The 14,850-nt window shown below is 36.0% G+C and overlaps 1 protein-coding gene and 1 long non-coding RNA gene across 2 annotated transcripts; both read right to left on the minus strand.

The window, feature by feature from the left end:
* Positions 1 to 48: 48 nt before the first annotated feature.
* LOC107693389 (uncharacterized) lies at positions 49 to 14,356 on the minus strand. The gene is made up of 3 exons (XR_001634734.1): positions 14,343 to 14,356; positions 1,467 to 1,477; positions 49 to 1,385 (listed from the first exon to the last, which is right to left on the minus strand). It is a non-coding gene; the product is annotated as an uncharacterized LOC107693389 (long non-coding RNA).
* On the minus strand, positions 5,364 to 13,796 carry LOC107693388 (sodium/hydrogen exchanger 3-like). The gene is made up of 17 exons (XM_016492751.1): positions 13,568 to 13,796; positions 11,216 to 11,518; positions 10,973 to 11,133; positions 10,802 to 10,880; positions 10,513 to 10,690; positions 10,151 to 10,371; positions 9,193 to 9,395; positions 8,999 to 9,088; positions 8,851 to 8,921; positions 8,624 to 8,753; positions 7,833 to 7,996; positions 7,468 to 7,585; positions 7,220 to 7,393; positions 7,091 to 7,139; positions 5,871 to 5,942; positions 5,496 to 5,736; positions 5,364 to 5,426 (listed from the first exon to the last, which is right to left on the minus strand). The coding sequence occupies exons 1-17, from the start codon at positions 13,794 to 13,796 to the stop codon at positions 5,408 to 5,410; spliced, it is 2,502 nt and encodes an 833-aa protein (XP_016348237.1). The 3' UTR covers positions 5,364 to 5,407.
* Positions 14,357 to 14,850: the final 494 nt, after the last annotated feature.

The following is a 14,850-nucleotide window of genomic DNA, read 5'->3' on the forward strand; positions in this document are numbered from 1 at the left end:
GAGTTTGCTTATCAACGTCTTCAGGATCATTAGAAAATCACAGCTAGGTTTGTTTGATTAGGGTTGGAGCTAAACTCTGCAGGAAAGTGGATCTCGCGAGCCAGATTCGAGGATCACTGCTCTGGACATTTGCTGCGCTAATCTGAAACCATTCTTGATATTTTGTTAGTAAATCATGCTTTTCCAGCAAAATCTTATCTAGCATCTGCAAAAAAGACAATTGAAATATCATTCCATTTCATTCCAACCAGTCGGAAATCCATATTTGTTCTTTTACATCTCATTTTCCATGTGTCCATGTCTTATTCTGCTTTTTGAACATTGGAGGCACCTCTTTTCTTCCAATTTCACAGTCTTTCAAATGATTCTATATACCTCTGTGATGCACTAACTTTCTAGTCCATGTGCTGTCTGGAAAATATTGCACCTACCATTGAACTATTGCTTCTTTGCTGTTCCTGGTGGCTTTCTCTTCGGCTCGCTCATTAAGCAGAGGTGACAGATTAGCTAAGGACTGCAGAATTAACAAAAGATGAACTTTGAAACTCAAAGGTTGGCAAAAAGTTTCCACATAGTCAACTGTCTCTGTGCCTCATTCATTTTGAGTGCACTTACAACGCAAGCGTTCAAATCAGTCGGAGCGTGACCATAACACATTTGATGTGTGTGCACATATAATTCCACCCAAGGCTACTCAGAGGCCTATGTCATCCATTAATATTAACTTTACAGCTGTTAGACATTTCATTCTGACTTATGATCTCGGAGCTTATTTATAATGTTGCTTTTAACTTGCATTTGTCAATAGCGCATCTGGAAATGATCTGTTTAACTTATCAGTTTCTTTATTTCGCGTTTTAGCCCTGTGAACTATGACAAACACTGTCCCATAAGCCTTTTAGTGCAATAAGCCAATTATTGGCGGCTCTGTTGTAGACTTTCATTATACAATGCAAACCGTACCTTATGAGTGAATGCTTTAATTTAAAACAAACAAAAAAAAAAACGTTTTGTTGTATGTGGCATTGTGTAAGAGAACTTGAATTGAAATGGATGATGTGTTTTAAGGCTAGAATGCTGAGTTGCGTTTACAGAGGAGATGGATACTCTCATGGGTATGTTTTATGGGAAAGAATCAGTTTGCTGTCAGGAGGTCTTGGACAAACCTTTCATGTAAAATGTCAAATGAGACAAAGTGCCTGTTTTGTAGGAAATATCCCTAAAACGCAATTCTATTGGGGTATTTTTAAATATATATTTAAAGTAAGTGGCGTCTACATAGGTTGGACAGATATTTAGCTATTGAAATGGTTGTTATTAAGCTCTTTTTGTTGTTAAGGGCAATTTGAATAGTTGAACTAATATAAAACTGAATAAACCAAGTACTGGGTCATTTTCTTTTGAACTTTCTTTTAAACTTTTGGACTTTCTTTTGAACTCTCAGACATTCTTTTGAACGTTTGAACTTTCAAAAGCTCTTTTTGAACTTTCTTTTAAACATTTGGACATTCTCTTTTGAGGTTTTAAATTACATTTCGAACTTTCGAACTTTATTTTGAACTTCAAGTTTACATTTTCACACATTCTGTTTGAATTTTCAAACATTCTTTTGAACTTCAAACCCCTGCGTGTTCACAGCCCCTGTGTATTCAGCTGCATCCCATACAGACCAAACCGATGTGCCTCGGAAAACAGGGGTAGCAGGGAGTATTGAGTAAAGGCGTTTGGATTGCAGTAGGGTAGGTGGAGGGTTATATTTGTTAACTCCATGGCCTCTGGCACACTTTCACATCACCCTTAATGTGAATGGCACTGTCGTCTTTCTGCCCTATAGCCACAAATATGTGTTGACCAGTGTAGCTGCTATTTTACATAAACTACATCTGCTTTTATATGTGGAGAGAGAACAAGAGAGATTCTGAGAAATGACTGACAAATATTTTGCTGCACTTAAAAAGCTGTACGGTCTCAGATTTGGCGAAACGCCCAAGGTGCTAAGAGATGTGGTGCTCTAATTCGGGGATGTTAACTACGCTAATCATGTGTCTGCTTTGCATTTACTGCGAAAATTTTAGCATTTTTTAATGTATGGTGAAAAAAGCCTTGTTTGGATTTTTTTCAGAGTGTGATGTTCGGTTAGCTTGCTAATTTTTCGAGAGTTTTTTTTGCGAATTACCAAACCCACATACATTATATTATATCCAAACAGTTTAAATAAAATGTCACTTTTAGCGAGTTAACTGGAGTTTAGTTCTGACAAAAAAATCTTTGCGCTAACGTCAAATGGCTTCGGTGCTCTTTTTCATTTGTTTCGATGTGTTGAGGACTGTTACTTCTCTGCCGCTACCAGCATTTGAACTTACTTGAATACGGGGAGTGATTAGTAGAACCTTCACCCGTATGCATATTTGGCTTTAGATGACCACTTATACAGCCTTCTGAAGTTGCCACGGAATAAATTGCTAAAAAAGTCCTGTAGGTGGGGCTATTTGAGTTGGTGGGTGTGGCTTAAATGGCACCTCCCACTGAAACTGTGATGCGACCCTCTCTACCCCTTGGCTTAAAGCTGAACTGCGGATACCTTTAAAGCATTTTTAATTCAGAGGAGAAGTATATTTGTATATTTTTAAATAACGGAACTGAATAATGCACATCAATTATTTTTGCTAACAAAGTCTATGAAAGATAAGCAAAAGATGGGAATAGTGATCTTAATCATGATAGTGACTAATATAAATTGGGCTAATATGCAATAGACTATTGACTAGTAGATTCGTCTCGTCTTGTTTTTCGAAGAAAAAGTCGTTTGTGAGTGTCTGCATTGTCCTATGGTATTTATGAGCGAAATTATGTAGTTCACAAAGGGATGAACCTTCAGTCCTCTCGCTTTTATTGACATGAAGGTGCCGCCTCAAACATTTCCATTTAGTTGATTAAAAACAGGATGATTCAAGCCCTCTTGAACTCATATTAATTGTGTCTGAACTAAAGTGATAAACTGTTTTCCTCAAGCCTAGAGTATTTGCTGCTTGAGGTTATTTTTCTGACTATGTTGAGGTGGTGAAGATTCATCCTTTGGGCAGACGAGTTAGTGGAATGTGCCTTTTCTAATGGTGCTGTTCTCAGACAGGTAAAATACGACATTTTTAAGGGCCCAACAAGCCAATATGAAGTTATATTAATATGATATACTGTATAATGTGTGTTCAAGAGTGTTAAAACTGTATGTGTGGGTGTGATCGTGCCTCTTTTTTCGCCAAGAACACATTAAATCACTGAGCTTGCCAGTTACAGGGTCTCTGGACCAAATTTCTACAAGGGTTATAGCTACTTTTTGTAAGGATTTGGCACTGCAAAACTAATAGATCAAGCACTGACTCCCAATTGATGTTTTCCCTTTATTGTTTTTTGTCTTCAAACCATTTCTAACAACCAAGACAAATCTGTGTTCTCTATACGTGATGAAATAGCAATAACGGAATTGGTAATGTCACTAATATTTGGTAATAAATGTCACTTTTTTGTTTTAGACACTTTTTCATAAATGAACTTCACGGATCCAACTGTTACATTTATTAACATGATGATATGGTGATTATAAAATGAGGATATCTGTATCTGTGATTAAATACAGCACAATATGTATCAGATTTATCATACTATGCAAGCTTCTCATCTTGAAGGAGCTTCATAGGATTCTTCAAAGTCAGCACTCTTTCCATTGTGATGCAACATGATGTTCAGCGCTCTGATATAACCGTTTAGTTTAAGTGTGATGAAATAATATTAATGATAACAGAACTGTCCAGTTTTAAAATATATATTTGTCTCGTTTTATCTCAGCCCTTCTAATTGTGGTCTTTCATTGGGTCTTTTTATTTGGTTGTTCTATTTAATTGTCAATATTTTAATTAAAGCTGTATGTATGCAAACTTTGATGGATATGTTTGTCTTGGGCAAAAATGACACGTATGAATAAATATTGAATGTACATGCATTTCTGTTTACTGTGCAAGAAAGGAGTATGTAGTTCAGTGTTATTAACTATTAAAAATAATTGTTGGTTATTTGCAGTAAAATATAAATATTAGATGATTCACTTAAATGTAAATGATAAATATTTATTTTTTTTTTTTTATTTATTTATTATTATTAATTATACATAGCAAAATTACTCCAACTGAAAAATAAAAGTGTATACAGATGTAGATTGAAGTAAGAATGGCTAACAGTAGATTAGATAAATAGAAATGTTGATAAATACTTTATTAATCCCACAAAGGAAAGAGCAATGTCCCGAGAAATATATTATTTGAATGAAAGATACAATCAACTGATTTAAAATATGACCTTTTCCATACACAAACATAGTTTGTAACAGTTACCACCTCAATTCACTCACATACAGTCTAAAATTAATTCTGAGTGAAAACTCTCTTTATATCAAATTTACTTAATTCCTTCCTTATTAATTTAGTTGCACATTGCGATACAGGGAAGAAACTGCCTTGTAGAGAAATGAAACTACAAGCTGGATCTTACAAAAGCCTACATGGCTTTTCCCTTGCTACATTATATGGAAGCAGTTTCCACAATGGGATAAAAAATAAAAAAAGGTAATTGTGACTCTCACAGACTTAACTGTGAGATATAAACTCCTAATTCTGAGAACAAAAAGTCAGAATTGCAAGATGTTTATATCTTGCAATTCTGAGGGAAAAAAATAGGTATTGAGTAAAAGTAATCACTATCCCTTTTTTTTTTTTTCATTCTGTGGCAGAAACAAGCTTCCATAATATTACATAAGCATTATTGCACAAAACACATTCTCAATCTTTCCCCCAACACAGTGTTAAAGATCAAAATTAGTGTCTGTTAGATTTGAGACCATCTATAATCTAGTTTAGTCCTAAAAGTTGACCCAAAAAAAAGTTCAGCAGTTAAAACCGATTAGAGATAGCGCATAGCAAATAATGTTCATCATGGCTGTGATGTAAACTGAAGGTTACTGGCTATTTTAAAGCCCAAGTTTCCTTTTGCAATGGGAAATATGTCAGCACATGTAGGAAACTCTTTTTGACCAACCATTTCACAAGGTGTTTACATTTAAAAAAATCATATAAAATTTGGAAAAGGCAGAAGTGTCACTTGGAAAACTTTGAAAGCATTCGTTTTCTTTTTCTACTGCTGTGCGCACTCAATAGTACATTAATATGTTGCCCTAAATGGATTCCATGGGAACATCCATGAGATTTTGGTCCACGCTGTTTCATTTCAGTGGAACTTCCTGCAGCAATTCTCCAGTTCCACCTTGTTTTTTTTGGAGGTTTGGCCTGAAATCTGTAGACGCATGCTTCCATGCCTGTGGATGTGCTTTGTGACATGCCGCATTATTGCCCTGAAGTATCTAGTCAAAGATTGGTCGTCTGTAGTCATAAAAACACATGGTCAGTAACAATGTCTGAATTTTTTCAGATAAGTGTGTGTAAACTCACATTTCTTCATGGTCTGTTTGAGGCTGTTCCTCATGTTCCTCCAGATCAGCCATCAGGAAGGAGTCTGTGGAGCAGGTGCTGATCCTCATGGGTGCAAGACGCCGCAGTCTGTTGGGTGTCCAGGGCAGGCGTCGCTGGGCCCTCTGGGAAGGTGCGACAGCCTCAGTCTCCATTAGCCAGGGAAGGCTGCTGTGAGTGGGACTGTCCATATCTGGCAAGAATACTGGATTCTCTATGCCAGCTTCAATGAGATATGAAAGAAACATCGACAAACCTTCAACTTCTTACTTATGCAAATATGGTACTTATGCAAACTATATTGTAGGCCTATAGATTTTACGTACAAAACAACATCTGTTCAGACCCTTTTCTTACCTCCCACTGTATACATGTCTCTCATGAAAGTACCACGGATAGCACCAGTCTCACTCCCCACAGCACTGTCAACTAAAAACACAAAAGCATGCTTTGGGAGGGTTACTTTGGAAATGTATTAGGTTACAGATTTTAAGTTACCCTATTTAAAAGACAGACAGGTTGCAGCCTAAAGTGTTCAGCGATAATGTGGATTGATGTAATTGGCAGACGTGGTGTGCTGCAAATTCAAATAAGAGAACCAATAAAAAGCATTAGAATAGCATTACTTTACTAAATGGTGTTTAAATGCCAGGAGGCATTGTGCGCATCAAAAACAGGTAAAGCAACAAATTAATACTATTCAACATATCCTAGCTTTTTGCAGAACATATTCCGATGTAACCCCCTTTGTAATCGCTAACATTTTCATAAGTAACTGTAATTTAATTACACTTTTTTTCCTAAGTAACAGATTACAGTTACATTTATTTTGTAATTAAATTACATAATGCCATTATATGTAACTAGTTACTCCCCAACACTGTTTGTCAAAGAATGATAATTAGAGCAGAAAAGTTTAATAAATAAATAGTGGAAAATAGTGGAAACGGATCATTTACTCAAAAGGAAATCATGTTGAGGAGGTTTATGTTGAATTTTTTTTCATTACATACAACTTTGTATGTAATTTTTTTATTTCATTATGTTTAAAAGAAAATACTTGAAAAACCAATTACATTTGAATTACAAATACACTTGGAAAAAATATACATTTATGAATTTATAAATGTATACATATAATTTATTATGATTTAAATATAACTTATGAATTATTGAACTACTTTTATCTTTATGTATTTTTTATTTCATTATATAGTTTATTTCATATTTCAGTGCATATATATATATATATATATATATATATTAATTTTTTCAATTTTTATTTAAAAAATGTAATTTTTTTTTTTTTTTATTTTATTTTAAAATGTAATATATGTTATCGTTATTTTAAAATATGCATTTATTTATTAATATCTATCTATCTATCTATCTATTATTTATATATGTTCTTATACAAGTCTATTTATTTATTACACTATTATTAAATTGATTATAATATGTATTTATTTATTTTCATATATTTATTTTATTAATATTTATTTCAAATTAATTACATTTTTTAGCTAGCTGCTCTGTGTCATAAATACTAATAAAAGGCTAATATAAAATATTGTTACCTTCATCTCCATATAGATGGCCTGTACCGTCTGGGTGTCCATTAGCCATCTGAAAATATGTATAAATTGAGAGATGCAACACTATAATTGAGCAATCCAGGTGAAAGAGGCATCATGAAAGTCTCTTACCTTGTGTGTAAGCTCCTTCTTGTGGTGCTTTGTAATTTTTTTGGCAGGGTTGACACCCATCTTAGCTGATTTGAAGGACTCGAGGCGGCTCCTCATGGTCCTCTGGAAGATCTCCTGCACCTCGTCCTCACTCTGGTTGATGCTGAAGTGACTGCGACTGTATTTGTGACGATGCTGCTCGGAAAGAAAGAAAATTATGGGTCAAATGAGATGCAAACTGTATACATGTCTGTGAGAGCGATTCATACATTCTTTCTGCTCCTGTACAGGTGCTGCTGTAGAAGATGATGGGCATTGATGTCGTCCACCGCATTTTTCCTGTCATGCCCATGGATGTCCAGGGATACAGAGGGAATAGTGTCTTTTCTAATTTACAAGAGACAAAACAATTTTCATTATTGCCACATCTCGCCATTTAGGAATTTATTTGTCAAATTTGAGCACTTTTGGCTTTGTAACTCCGGCAAAGATTCTTAGTCTTGTATGTAAATCTCTGTCAAGACAGTAATTATCCCTCTCTTTCATTACTCATACCTGTTTTACGATTGATTACAACTGATGCATTAATTACGCAATTGTGTTTAAATGTGATTTAAACAGTCAGTTCACTTACACAATGGAGGTTACTGAAACATTTTCGATTTCAAGCTCGTAATTTGACATATCAACCATTATATCAGGCATCACATCTGTAAATTCTGAATCAAATTGTTTTTTGAAATCTACATTGGCTGCTTCATCACTACGAATGAAGCCCAGAGATCCTTGACGTTCACCCTACATGAAGAAAGAAAGAGGTTACATACATTTCTCATGAGCTTTTTTTGTTGATAGTACACAAGCAGCACATGGATTGCATTGCAATCACTATATTCACTATGATTGTATGTGAAAATACAAAGTTCTGGCATGAAACTCTAGATGGCGCAGTCCGATAGATCTAACTCAATATGACATAATGACATCATTATCACATGTCAGCTGATCGGTTCTCTCCTGTATCTTTAGCCAATGAGCTCACTGCTCAGCATTCAAATGCTTGGCTAATGCTTGTGGTAAAAGTTGCAGCACACTTCAGAAAACGCTCCACCTTCCCCAGCTCCACCTGTATAGATCTGCTATGGGGTGATCATGTAGGCTATGTTATGGAGGTTATCATATATGTTATATGTGCAGCAGCAGCATTTCTTACATGCTCACAGCAGCATGTTGTGGATGTATTGGCAGTAGCAAGTCGGTACTTGCTCTGCCGCAGCAGCAGCATTACATTACCATGCCAATCCCTCTGAGAGTTGTCATGACAGAACTATTGCAAACTTTGTTGTTACAGGAAACACATGCAGTTTGAGATAACCAAACAAATGACAATATTATGCAATGTATAACACCAATCTATGCTCTTACCTCACTGACGTAGTTAACAGCATCCTCCAGATTAAGTTTGTGGAAGATACTAAATAGGTAGTCTCTGTTCCTTCTGGCCTTAGGTTTCATCAATAACCAGCTGATATAATTTTCCTCAAACCTGTTCCAACTGGGAGAGAGATCAAAGAAGAGATGTGTGTCCATATATTTATATATATTTTTTGTATTAATATTTAAGTATATCCACAGAACTGAGGAAAACACACCCTCTGGTCCACCAGTTATCTCCTATACGTCCACAAATGTCCTCCACTGCTGCTAGTATGTGGTCAAATGCCTATAAAGACACCATATATATAACTTTTTCTATAACTATTAAAATTAACACATAAATGGATACTGTCAAATAGTTACCCTATTGTTTAGTTTCTCAATAAGTTTCAAGTCTGAATGCGCTGCTCTTTTGACCTTGAGCCACTGAACTAATGGCTTCATTGTTAGTCCCTAAAAAGAAACCACAAAGACATTCACTACAGGTTAGTAGGACGTACAAAATAATCCAAGCATTTAGAGTCTCATAATTGTGATAAGAGTGATAGGGTTTTAACCTGAAGAATGACAGTGAAATACACCACAATGAGTGTGGTACTAATCATCAGATTCTTCTCTGGGATCTTGTCTTCGTCTAACATGGCTGCTAGTCCATACGCCACTGCCCCCCGCAGGCCACCGTAGCTCATTACAACCTGGTCAATGACCTCGATGGGAACCAGTCTAAACTTGTTCAACATCCAGGTGAGCAAGAAAACTCCTGCAAATATAAAACAAACATTCCTAAACATATCATAAAAACACATCCAAGAGGCATTCTTTGAAAGAGAAATCTTTGAAATGTGAGGGAGATTTTAAATGTTTTATTCTTTTTTACATCTCAAGCATAATTATTTCAAATAATATTTGTGAACAATATGATTTTTCTATTAAAAAATAAAAAATAAAATAAACACTGCTCTTTCTTTCTTTTTTTGTAATGAGTGGATCTTGACTGTCAAGCACGACCAACGAATGTTACAATGAGCATAGATCTCTTAAACTTTTGATTTTGGCTTCTCTGAAAACTCAAATTATTATGAATATTTTATTACAAGTTTATGATTTAGTTGATTGAGAATTAATATATTAGCAAGGCCCATTACCTAGCATGCAGCAGTGTCATTACAGACTAAAAAGGTTTGCACTGCAAAACTTTACCATTCAGAAAGGGTGTGCAAAAGTGAAGTGTGCTATGGGAATTTGCTGTTATATTGCATGTTTGAATGTTTTTTACCACTGTGCGACTTTTGCATTTGACTTTTGATTTTTTATTTGCGTATTTTTTATTGTGACTTGAAGTTACAATATATTTAGACTTGAAAAATACATATAAACAGATTTTTGTAATTATAAAAAGTATATATAATCGAATGTTGTGGACAAAAATTGTATTTACTAGAGTGGATTATCAATTTAATAATATTCAATAAAACATTTTTACAAAAAGTTTTAATAGGCCACAACTGCACTCACCTATGATCCTGTATATAAAGACGAAGAGGAGGGTGAGGAGGATGAAACCTGTGTTCCAAACCCAGATCTCTGTATCAATGGCTGTAACACCCAAGAATACGAAGATCATGGTTTCTGAGCCGTTTGCAAGCACCTTCATGGCATGACGAACCGTAGTGACCGATTTCTCATCCATGTTGGCGTTCACATATTTCTGACAGCATATACCGCAGAAGGTGATTCTGTGACACAGAAAGGCATTCTTCTCCATGAGCTGAATTAATTGCATAGAAACATTGTGCATTGAGAGTAAATTCCTAAAGTACTGGTGTTGTATTACTGTACATTCTCTATATGTGTTGCATTGTTCAAGAGACTCTTACGAAAGTATTGCAGAGAGTGAGAGCATTTCTGCTGTCAGGTAAGCCAGGTAGCCCACCACAAAGACAAAGCCAGCTTCAATTATCTGAATGTGTTTGGTGCACCTGGTCAGCAGGGACAGCAGGATGGCAAACACAACGCCAAGAAACGAGCCTCCAAATGCCACCACAACAAATGAAACTTTAAGAGGTGGAAAGCAAAATAAATCAATCTGGTTGGTTTAAAGTGAAAAAATAAAGAATATTGCTATGTTTATCATTATGAATGGGCGGTAGAGTTGAATATTCATACATATGCCCTTAAAAATCTCTGCGGCGTCAATCTTTGGGCCTCCAAGAGCAACAAAAGCATCAAATACATTGTAAAGCACCTACAAAAGATGCAAAAAGATGATTACATAAGCGGATAGATATACTAATGAGCATAATGGCATTTAGAGCATTTGAGGAAATTGAGACTCACCACTGTGACCCCATCATTAAGCAACGACTCTCCAAACACCAGAATAAAGAGCACCTCATTCACATGCACTTCTTCAAACACTGCAATCACGGCCACCGGATCCACCGCGGCGATTAAACTGCCAAACAATAGAAACTGCAGGAGACCGATGTCCAAGTTACCTGATGATTATAGAAACTGGCTAATTAATTCGGTATCCTCTACATTCTTAAAAATAAAGGTTTTTATTATAAATAAATGTACCCATCGCTCCAGCCTCATAGCAGCCCCAGAGCGAGAGGCCCACTGTAGCTGCGTTCCAGCACGTTCCGAAGATGGCGTAAATGAGAATGGCACCCAGGTTGCTGAAAAATAGCTTGTTGGGCATAAAGTAACTGGCATCCAAGATGATCTGGGGCAACAAGTAGTAGAAGAACGTGGGAGGAAGCAGTTTGAAAGTCTGCGCCTTGCCTGCTCCCCAGACGATTCCTCCCAAAATAAAGCCCAGGATGATGAGCAGACCACTCTCTGGGATCACACTGGTGACATGATGATTTAGTTCAATCACTGGATAGAGAGGGAGAGACAGAGAAAACAGATTGCAACTTTTGTAGCCAATAATGTTCAAGTTGTGGATAAGGTTAATATGATGCATATTAAAGTTAATGATTGTTTTAACATTGGCGCTCCCTAAGATTGGTATTTGATGTCATTTGGGGCATCTTCTCAGAAGTATGTTTTGTAAACTATAAATCTTATTTTCACAAGATGTAACTGTCATGAGCAATGCCCAAAAATCATGCAAAATGGTTATGCATTTTAAAAAGACATGCCAGTTATACATTTACATTTACATTCATGCATTTGCCTGATGATGTGCACCAAAGTTATAATGCAAGTAGATTTTCTGATTTTTATTTATTTTTATTTTTTTAAATGCATCAGTAATGAAATGTAAAACGAACAGGATTCTTTTATGATTATCATACTGGATCAAGTACTTGAAAGCTGTTAATTAGTTTAAATGTAATTATTTTTTACTCATTTTTACTTTTTTTTTACTTTGTTAAAACTTTTAGTAATAACAACAGCACATATTATTTTACTAGTTTTCATCCTCTTTCTTATAGACGCATCCATACTGTATTTAACATCAAACTGATGAAACCAGAAAATATGTATTTTTTAAATCATCCCAAACAGTAACAACACTTGAGGAAAGAACAGATACTGATCTCTCTATACTGATAAAAGAAGCAGGATAAGAAAACCAAAACTAACCCTGCTAATCACAGGACTTGTGCTACATTATCATCCCTTTACATGAGTAGCAATATGTTTATCATTATTTTATGTGATTCTTTGAGCTTCCACAGCTATTGTACTCAATTTGAATTTGTTACACAGCATTGTTATTAAACTTCCTAGTTCAAGGTAATCATAAAGATATCTTCTTCCTTCTCAGAACTGAACTGAACTGAACTGTAATTCAGCCTTTCATTCAAAAATGACATCAACTTCAGATCAAACTTTAAAGGAGACATATTATGCCCCTTTTTACAATATGTAATATGTCTCTGGTGTCCCCAGAATGTGTCTGTGAAGTTTCAGCTCAAAATACTCCACAGATCATTTATTATATCATTTTGAAAATGCCTATTTTGAGTGGAAGCAGAAACACACTGTTTTTCGGGCCTGTCTCTTTAAATGCAAATGAGATGCTGCTCCCCGCCCCCTTTTCCAGAATAAAGCTGTACCATTACAGCTCGTACATGCTAAAAACATCTGTTTTGGTTCTGATTATAATGTTTATCGCGCTGAAATCATGCGTTTTAAACCATATGAGTTTAAACTTCAGATATACGGTTTTCTGAGAGCACACATCCGAAGCACACGTACAGAAAGCTGCTGTCACAGCATGTGAGTACTAAATTAAGTTCTCATTCACACACAAGTTTACATTAAAAACACACGAGTTACAAAAAACAGTCGGTTATGTCTGTGAAGGTAAACAGCTGGGAAATAAATCGCATGTTTATATTAGATCTGTGTGGCAGCAATATACAGTAAATAAATCCACTGCTCTCTTGTCTCCTCTGAGGTTGGGACTCTAAACAGTGTTCTGTGCTCGTCTGTGCAGCCAAAGACAGAACAGTTAGCATGTTTTGCTCAAACGTTCGCCATGGCATTAGAGCAGGTACACCGTTGTCACTTGCGAAATCAAAATGATGGCGCCGTGGGTGGAAACTTACAGATTAAGGGGCGGTAATATTATAATGAGATCCCTTTGCCACGTCACCAAGGGAACGAAATCTGATGCGCTTGTTTTCTCAGACGCTTGCAGAAAAAGGCTTCCCAAAACAAAGTTACTGGGTTCAATCTTTTTCACGTTTCCTTGGTTGATAGATGCAACCGGGGACCTGATTATAGCACATAAACCTGGAAAAAATTCAGATTTTTATGATATGTCACCTTTAAATTCATTCATGAGGAATACCACTGATGTCTTAAACTGCATTATATTGTACACAAGCCTTTGAATATGTTAAACAACAAACTTAATTCCTTATTTGTTAACTGCCAATCAATTTTTACTTCATAGTTCAAGCTACATACCTGATAGTTTCGCCAATCCAGCCACAAATACCCAAATTATCACCAGGTATGGGGTCTGAACATGATGCCATTTAAATGTGACAATTGGGAGTCCAGTGAGATTCTCTTCCAGTTCATGATGAGGATTCTGGACCACGTTTGCATCTCCACTTAGTCCTTGAATTAAAGGGTTAACAAAACACACCAGGAAAACTGCCCTCAGCAGGCAGAGATAAACAGAGCTTGCCATTGCAACGGATGAGTGGTAAAGATGCACTTATAGTATCATTCTTATCTCCAGTCTGTGTGTACTATAGCTGTCCTTCACAGAAGCGCACAATAGTCCATTAGAGGTTCCCAGTGTGCTTTGTTCTGCTTGCTTGTCCTGAAGTCCTCGGTGAGACAAAGTATTGCAGTTTCCCCTTTTAGTTAGTTGTCCTTTAAATCTGTGGTCATTTTCAAAGTTCATCCCTCTTTAAGTGACTTGACTGTCTTTCCATCAGTTGACCCTCTGTGTTTGTGGCTCAGGTGAGAGCAGTGGTTCAATCAGGGTAGTATAAGAGTGTAATAAGAGCAGTGCTGAAACTTCTAGTCAGCCTTTAATTTGTTACACAGAAAGGGGGCTGAGATCTACGTCACTGGACTGTTGTTACTTTGTCACGTTTATGATGATTACTCTTTCTGCTTCTGTTTAAAAATTTTCCTTTGCACTTCACGCTGGTTAGTGTTCAGCCAACTTTAACAGGCTGTACTGTTGCATTGTTACTTTGAAGACTTTCCGGACAAATTTTGGTACAAATATTCTGTCCAGACACTACACCATGTTTACTGTATATTGTATTGTGAGACTTTCTACTGAAAAACACATAGACCTATAACAGTATTAGAAGATGTTGAGTGCATAGAGATTTTACGAGATTGTGTAAGAGATTGTTCACCCCAAAATCTGACCTGACTTTCTTTCTTAATTCTTGGTCACCATCCACTTATTTTGTTTGGAAAAGAACAGCTTGGACATTCTACTAAACACCTCCTTTTATGTTAGACAGAAGAAAAGTCAAACGGGTTTGGGTTAACATGAGGGTTATTTTCTTTTCTTCTTTTTTTTTCTCTTTATTTAGTGTTTTTATAAGCATGTTAACCTTCCTGTTTTGTGAAATCATACTACTGAGTTCTGATGGCTTTAGTATACACCAGTTAAAAAACATAGTTTCCACACATTGGAGTTAAACTGTTACTTTGCTTGGCCCTGTCTGAGTGTGACGTAAAAAAAAGGAAGTGATCGGTATGGCTTGTACCCAATG

This window comes from Sinocyclocheilus anshuiensis, unplaced genomic scaffold (genome assembly GCF_001515605.1).
Source record: "Sinocyclocheilus anshuiensis isolate Anshui unplaced genomic scaffold, SAMN03320099.WGS_v1.1 scaffold566, whole genome shotgun sequence".
Taxonomy (NCBI): domain Eukaryota; kingdom Metazoa; phylum Chordata; class Actinopteri; order Cypriniformes; family Cyprinidae; genus Sinocyclocheilus; species Sinocyclocheilus anshuiensis.

Bases quoted from the DNA above. Each gene is read 5' to 3' on its own strand.
- LOC107693388 (XM_016492751.1), bottom strand. From the start codon at position 13,796: ATGGCAAGCTCTGTTTATCTCTGCCTGCTGAGGGCAGTTTTCCTGGTG. The intron at 10,881-10,972 runs GTGAGTCTCAAT...CATCTTTTGTAG, and splicing joins TTAATGATGGGGTCACAGTG to GTGCTTTACAATGTATTTGA. The intron at 10,372-10,512 runs GTAAGAGTCTCT...TCTGTGTCACAG, and splicing joins TCACTCTCTGCAATACTTTC to AATCACCTTCTGCGGTATAT.